This window comes from Malurus melanocephalus, unplaced genomic scaffold (assembly GCF_030028575.1).
Source record: "Malurus melanocephalus ecotype Western Australia unplaced genomic scaffold, MMel_1.1 scaffold_114, whole genome shotgun sequence".
NCBI lineage: Eukaryota > Metazoa > Chordata > Aves > Passeriformes > Maluridae > Malurus > Malurus melanocephalus.
Genome location: NW_026623346.1, coordinates 894900 through 902468, shown reverse-complemented (window position 1 = coordinate 902468; position 7569 = coordinate 894900). Strand labels below are relative to the sequence as shown.

General features: G+C 48.5%; 1 protein-coding gene across 2 annotated transcripts in view; it reads left to right on the top strand.

Moving 5' to 3' along the window:
* Nucleotides 1–2005: 2005 nt before the first annotated feature.
* The window catches only part of LMO1 (LIM domain only 1), a 60148-nt gene continuing 54584 nt past the window's right edge, over nt 2006–7569 (top strand). The window contains exon 1 of one of the 2 annotated variants that reach the window (XM_057369697.1): nt 2006–2070. In XM_057369697.1, the coding sequence (XP_057225680.1) occupies nt 2049–2070 (22 nt within the window). In that variant the 5' untranslated portion in view covers nt 2006–2048. Of the gene's footprint in view, nt 2071–6776; nt 7302–7569 lie in introns of those variants that run through there. The other variant, XM_057369695.1, reaches the window with a different exon arrangement.

Below are 7569 nucleotides of genomic sequence, written 5' to 3'. Positions count from 1 at the left end.
GTTTGTTGCCAAGCAGTCTTAGCTGTGGGTTTGTTTACCTTATTGTAGGGGTGATGAGGAGGTGCCTGTGGGGTTTTTGATCCCCTTGGCTATAGATGATGTGAGCAAGGTGTGCCTTAAAGGGAGTGGGTAGAATTGCCAAACAGGCAGGTTTAATAATGGGCATCTTGAAGGAGTGAATGTGAATAGGGGGAACTGGGGATGTGACAGTTCCCATGAGATGATGTGCAGCGCTATCTCCCCTAAAAACTATCAAAAATCATCTGGCTCCCCTCAAGGGGAACGACCTCAAGAAAAGTCCAAAAAAAGGCAACATGGTGGGACCTAAATAAAAGCTAATAGATGAGCTGAGCTAATATTAGTTTCCTGATATATAAAGCCAAATGGATTAATGGATCAGCTCATGCATTGCCTAAGGAAACAAAAAGAAAATCTTCAATACTTCTGTGCACATTGAGGACATGAACAATAAAGGTCTTTAGAAAGTAAAAACCTAATTTGGGGGAATCAATTACTACTTCTTTTTTTTTTTACCCTTTTTTTATTTAAAGGAAGTTCACATAGAGGTAAAACTTGGGTAACACGCCAGCCAGAAGTCATGYGTCTCAGACACCACAATGATGGTCGATCTCGGTTTGCATCAGTCTTGCCCAGGCTCTTTTTAGCATTCCAGCTTCAGCTAATGGAAATCAAGCCCATTATGGTAAACGTAGGAAGCAAGTACATTAATAGTGGGCACTGACATTAATTCAAATGGTAAACAATTCAGAACTGTTCCCCGTACATACTAGATTATGTATCATCTTACCTGCTGCTTCAGAGGGCTACTCCTTTCACAGGTTTTTAAAGTACAGAAGATCATCTGCCACAGACTTTTCTGCTTTAGCAAACTATTTTCAAATTCTGCTTTGCTCCCTGTCAGCCCCACATACTCTTTTCTTTTTGGTTTTGGATGTGAGCACTTTCACTCCAGAAGTGACACCATTGCAATGCCAGTCTGTTCCTTACTTTAAAAACAGAGAGGCAGACGGGACAAGTTTAGCGAAAATAAGATGTGGGGAAAAATCTAAAGCGAAGGTAAAAAGAAAAATTTAGCTTATTTATACAGTAACACGTGTGTTAAAGCCTCCTTTCCTCGGCTATACACTCCTTCATCTTCTCTCTCACACACGTATATACACACACACTTTAACTGTGCTTTTGTGTTTTGTCAGAATTAATGAGAAAAGTTCCCTTGCCCTAGGGGTAATTAGTGTCCTTGGAGTTAAATAAGCTAATACTTAGACACCTCTGGCACAGGCAATTATGTTTGTGTATTGAATAATTGATTCAAAGAGGGGGGGAAGGGGCTGCTAATCAGATCTGAGCATAATGAATTGATTTAATTAACAGGGGAATCTGAGGGTCCCTGGGAAATGTGTGCATTTATTCAGCAGCAGGAGAGAGTGCAAAGCACATAAATTGAGAGAGAGAGCGAGCGAGCRAGGCAGGCGGCAAGTGCTTTTGCTTTCAGTGATAGGTTCACATCTTTCCTCCCTCCCACCCCCCCTTCCTTTGAATATAATTTTAGATTTAGAGTGAAATCAAGAGAAAAGCACTTTAGAAGCCTGGAAAGCTCTTGCAGTAGCAACAGCAAAGGGGAGAGAGGTTGTGAGCGATCACACGCGATTACATTAAGACAATTTTTGACAGCGCAGGTTGGGGAAGGACGAAACAGGGGGAGTAGCCCCCGATACTGGTCCTCCCTTACCTTTTTCCTCTGCCCCCCCCCTCCCCTCTTCTTTGATCCCTAAACTGGCACTCGAGCTGCGGCGGCGGGGCCGGGGCCGAGGCGGCTGGTGCGGCAGCCCGGCTCCAGCTCTCCGGCGTCCAGCGCGGCCGTAGTCCGCCGCAGACCCGCTCCGAACTCGCGTCCCGGGCAGCGCCGGGGCGGCCGCGCCGCTGCCCCCGCCTCGGCAGCGCCCCGGTGCCCGGAGCGGCGGCTGGAGGGGGAGCGCCCCAAGGAGCCGGAGCGGCGGCGGCGGCGGCTGCCCTCGGCGCCCGGGACAATGGTGCTGGACAAGGAGGACGGTAGGTGGGATTGGGGCGCGGGGCCCGCCGCTCCCGCCCTGGTGCCCCGGCGGCGGGCGGGGAGAGACGGACGGGGGCACGGAGGGAGGCGGCGCGGTCGGGGAGCCGCGGCAGGACGCCGCTGCCCGGCCCGTCCCGCACCGCTCCGCTCACAAAGGGGGTCCGGGCACGCCCGGGACGGCGGCCCCGCGGCAGCCCCGGGTCGCTCTCCGCAGTGGCCGGGCCGGGCGGGGCGGTGTGGGTGTCCCCGGCCGGGCGGAGCGGCGGTGACCGGCACGGAACCGGGCGGAGCGGCGGTGACCGCGCCGGGGACGCGGCGGCGGCTGGCGATGGCCCCGCTGCGCGCCGCGGCCGGCGGGGCAGTGTGTGACACCCGCAGCCCCGTCACCGGGCCGCCATCAGCGCCGGTAGCCTCAGCGTGTGTCCCCGCCGGCTGCCGAGGCCGCGGGTGCCCGAATACCGCCCCGCGCTCCCGCTGCGGGCAGGGCGGCCCTGCGTGCTCGTGGAAATCGCCACAGAACGTCCCTGTGTCGGGCTGGCGGGGGGCTGCAACTCGGAAAAGTGGACGCCAGGCTGAAGAGACAAGTGGGAGATGCTCTCCTTCGCTGCTTTCTTTTTCTCCCCCCCTTCCCTCTACCCCTTTTCCCTTCCCCTTTTCTTTTGATGTGGAGTTTCTGCCTCAGAACGGGGAGAGTCCGCCCGCCGCGACACYGCCGAGTGGGACGGGGCACGAAGAGCAGTCCCGGGCTGGTTGTGCCATCGGCCGTGTGGATGGGGGCCGGAGCGCTGACAGCCACAAGGTTAAATGCTCACTGCCCCAGAGAGGTGCGTGGGGAGGGAGCTCGCTGCRCTCCGGTCACATGTCTCTGGGCCCTCGGAGAATCCCTCTCCCAGCATCTTTTTTTCCTCCAGTTTCTTGAAGCCCTCTGAAGTAAACTGATGTAGTGTTATTAATGGGGTCTGTAGTGCTCCAGCGGAAAGCGCGTGTGTTGGAGAAGAGAGAATGAACTTATCTAACTGGTCAGAGATAAAAGTATAAAGACTTTTCTCATCCAGCACTCCCTGTGCACTAAGGTAAAARGGTTAAGTAACGACCAAGGAATTAAACGCGGGTAATTTCTTAGTGGTGTGGGGAGCAGGGTTTGCGTTTCTCTCTGACCTCATTTCCAGGGGTGATCTGCTTTGCAAGAGCCCCCTGAATTTTGCTCAGCTGTTGGAGGAAAAGGGAGGAAGGGCTCTTATCGTCTCTGTTAATACCCCTTAATAATAATAACCGGGTGATGTCTTCATCCAGGTGACTCTGTCAGGGGGTGCCTGCCAACCTGTGTCTGTTTCTGTGTGATTGACAGGCTGCCAGCAGGATGCTGCCTCCATCGCAGGGGTGAGAGGCACAGGTGAGCTGCGAGGAAAGACCGAGATCTGAAGAGGGTTTCCTAATAGGGGTGTTTGGASTCTTTCAAGTGTCGCAGACATACTCATTATACACGAGGAGCTCGGGGCCGGCGTGACAGTGCTGTAAGGAAATGAAACTAGAGCCGCTGATTATCCAGACAGTTCTCAACAGCCTCCTTCCAGGAGATTTCATGAGCAGCTGTATAAAAGGGAATAATGGTGGCAGTGATAGGGGTAAAGAGGAAATTAGTCTGGGGTGCACTTAAAAAAAGGAGTAAAGTAGGAAACAAACCCCTGATGAGAGGTATGTGGAGATCAGAGCAACAAGATGCCGTAATGCCTAGGAATCTCCTGTGCTGTTGATGGAGTTGTTATGTTTGAAGAGAAATTATGGTCACTTTTAAAGATGCACTGGAGAAATGGGGGACAGGAGATGAGACTCAGAGAAGGAACTCTTTTTAGGAAGAGGTTATTTTACCTTTATAAGTTTCTTTCTGCCTGCTTCAAATGGGCTCCACTTGCCCGCTCATCTGCGAATGTTAAAAGGGATGCTGGACCTGCATAGGTTACAAATAGACTAAAATGGAATCTTTTGCTACTAAACCAATTCCTTTTGAAATCAAGCTTGAATGAGCTTGTTAATAAAAATGGGTCTGTTTTACTCCCATAAATGGCCTTTTTTCCCCCTGTGTTTTTTTCTTTTTCCCAGAAGCTGGTCTGGTTTTTACCATCTAAAAATCCCAGCGTTGTGGCTACTATCCAATCCTCCCCTTGATTTAAGAGGCTTTGCCATGTAGGGTTTTTCTTTGAGGGGTTTTCTTTTGAGGTCTCTGGCAGCGGTGGGGGTATTCATACTTACTACTGCATAGAGAAGGCAGGATTTCAGGATTACCCCTCCCAGAAGTCCTGGTGCATCGCAAGGAGGACACTTGCTGCCTTGTAGAAATGTAGCCTCTTGTTTTTGCATCCCCGAAGGCTACTTGGGAAGCTGGGCCGTGGCCATGGCCTCAGAGGCAGCTGCCCACCCTTTCAGCTCAGGGCTTTTGGGGTGTGTGCCAGCCCCAGGCTTGCCCCAGCAGTGTGATAACTGCGGATTTGTGTTTCCACTCMGGGTTTGTGAGCGAAAATGCTCCTTGGCAAGCATGCTCTGTGGTGCTGAGAAGTAGTAGAGACTCAATAATACTTTTCTGTCCGTCTTCACAGATATTGAGGATGAAGGGGCAGACTGGAAAAATAACAGCAATAATAATGTTTTTGACTTAATGTGTTGTGGCATCACGTCAAGTTATGTCAGGGAGGTAACAGCATTTTGTGTGTTTGAAATGACATAATATAACTTGACTGATGCAACATGACTTGATATTAGAAAAGACTGGTTCACAGCGGAACTTTGGCAGGTATCTTCCCCGAACAAATGTTAGGAACTGAGAGAAGAGGGACGAGAGGGGTGGGGGAGAGAAGGGTTGAAAGAGAAAACTTCAAGGCCTGCGTTTTAGTCAGTTCCACTGCATAAATCACTGCCGAATTTGCTGTGGGCAAGCCAWCCTACGCACCGTGCAGCGCATTTATAGATTTCGAGATAATGAGAGTTAAGAAATTTCTCAAATACGTAAATGTTTTGATCACAAAGACCAGATTTCTGCTTAAAAAAGTAAACTGACATCAGGTAGCATGATTAATTCCAACAGATTGTGTTAATTGTAGTTGAMTTAAATTGCTGTACAAATGTGTTGGGGGTTAGAAAACTTTTTTTAAATTGTTGGTGTGTGAAATGAGTAAGCAGATAAAGTGTTTAAAAAAATCTGTTTGCACAGAGAGTAATTCAGCCTCTATGACATGATGGAGCAGTAAAGGAATAAAATGTACATTGATCCAGTACTGCGTATTTTTTCATGAGTGCATTATGTCTGCTACTTTGCTCTGCTGCAGAAGTCAGCTGTGACAGACAATGGCTAACTTCATTTTTATCAAAACCCCTCCTTTTCCTGTAGTTGCCAAATAGTTTAAGTTGAAATGTACCATATATTTTGGGGTAAGCTTGTCCTTTTTGAAGGTGACAGGATTGAAAATTATGCAAACAGAAAGATACGTTTTTGGAGTTCACCATTTTCTGATGGAGGCCAATAGTATTTTGAAAGTATTAAAGAATCTCAAATCTAGAAAAGCCTGTGGTTTTGTTGGTTTTTGCATGGATGCTTTTAACTATTACACTTTAATCTTTGGGATAAAGTCCTCCTCATTTTTAGCTTGTGATACTTCTAAAAGAAAATGGTTATTTATGGTGGTTGCACTCTTACGCTAAAATACATATTCAACACTTGCAAACTAGTATCACCAGGAAACAGGATGAAGCACTAGATGAAAACAGTTCAATGCAAAACGGTGCATTTAACATCAAATATTCTCAAGGACTGTTAGGATTAAGTATTGTGAATGAAGGGAGAAGGAAAAGCTACTTCAGCTGGGGATAAGGAATCTAATTAAAAATCAGTATTAAGGATATATAACTTGAGCCCGCTATCATGCTCTTTAGAGTACTGTTGTATCAGTTGTAAAAGGGAGGAAGAAGTATCATTAAAGCAGAAATGAAATGTTTTCTCAGATTAAAAGACCGAGATGAGTGAAACGYTGCTGTTGATCTTGGTAGCGAAGCGACTGATCCTGCAATCCTTATGAGAGCCATTGGAGACAACAGATGACWTGTCTGAAAATGGATTGAGAGTTGCAGGACGAAGGATAAAAGACGTGGGCCCCCAAYTTGTCACTTTATATTTGGGCACTGATGGCATTTCAGGAGAGCAGAGCAAACCTGTAAGGTTTTGYACTGCGTTTGATTAGGTAAAATCATTTCAATATCGACCTGGTGAAAATGGAGCTGYATTCTCTGGAGTACACCCTGAAACTAATACCGATATGTGAAAACAAACCCAAAATGTTTGTGCAGAAAATTAGTATCAAGTTTTAGGTCGCCAGAGATGTGTGAAATCTAGCAGGGTTGGTGTGTAACGCAGGCGGCATCAGCTGCGCAGAGTTCTGAGCCTCTGACCTGGCCGAGCTGCTGTGTGGTGTCAGGCAAAATCCCGCTCCAAGGGACGGAGCCGGAGCATCCCCCGTGCTCCRGAGCCGCAGAGGACAAAGAGCGGCGGCGCAGGTGGCCCGCGGCACCTGGGCGGGGGCCGGGCGGGCTGCAGGTGGTGCTGCTGAGCCGGGAAGCTGCGCTCCGCCAGGAATCCCCGGCAGGAGCACGAGAGGGGGCCCTGGGAAACGCGTGCATTTATTCAGTGCGAGTGAGCAGGGCTCGCCAGTTGAGAAGCAGAGGCGGCAGTAGTCGGGCTTAGGTATTCTACCCTCTCTGAATATAATTTCGGATTTAGATTCAGCTTAAATCCAAAGGGAAAACACTTTATAAGGCTGAAAGCTGCGCAGTTGCAACAGCCGGGGTTATGAGCTATCAAAGGCAATTACATTAAAATAGATTATACTGTGTAAATTGAGCCATTTAGAAGGTGAGAACCAAAGAAACAGCTCTGATCCCCCTTCTTTCTAAATTGCAGTTTTAGTTCCTTGCAATTCTGAGGCACAAAAGTAGGTGAGACTGCTTTTGTATCTGCAAAGTGCTTTATTTCTGAGTGTAATTCTAACTGAGTGCAATCTAGGTTAAAAGCTGGACAACTGGGTAATTAGAGCTCACTTGCTGCTAAAGGACGATCAGCTGTACCGTAGCTGATTTGTGTTCCCAGAGACTTGTTCTCCTCTCCCCTGAGCGGAGGCTGCTGGAGAAGCATCTGTGCCCAGACTTTTCTTGATTGCGGAGATGATGGTGCTGGACAAGGAGGACGGTAGGTGGGCTGAGATTGTGTAAGCCTGTGCTCGGTGTCTTCTGTGTGCTGCTAACGTAGAAATAAATAGTTTTGAAACAGATGTGCGCTGTGCATTTCAGAGTGCTCTGCTTTGGGCTTCTGATGTTTTTCTCTTGTGTGGGTAAAAGCATGCTTGCTCTTTATTTTTTTATCTCGTCTCTGACATGATCGAACAGCCAAGAAGGGTTTACTCCAGGCTCTGTTTGCTGAAGGACATAGCAGAAACAGCTTGAGGTTTTGTTTTTTG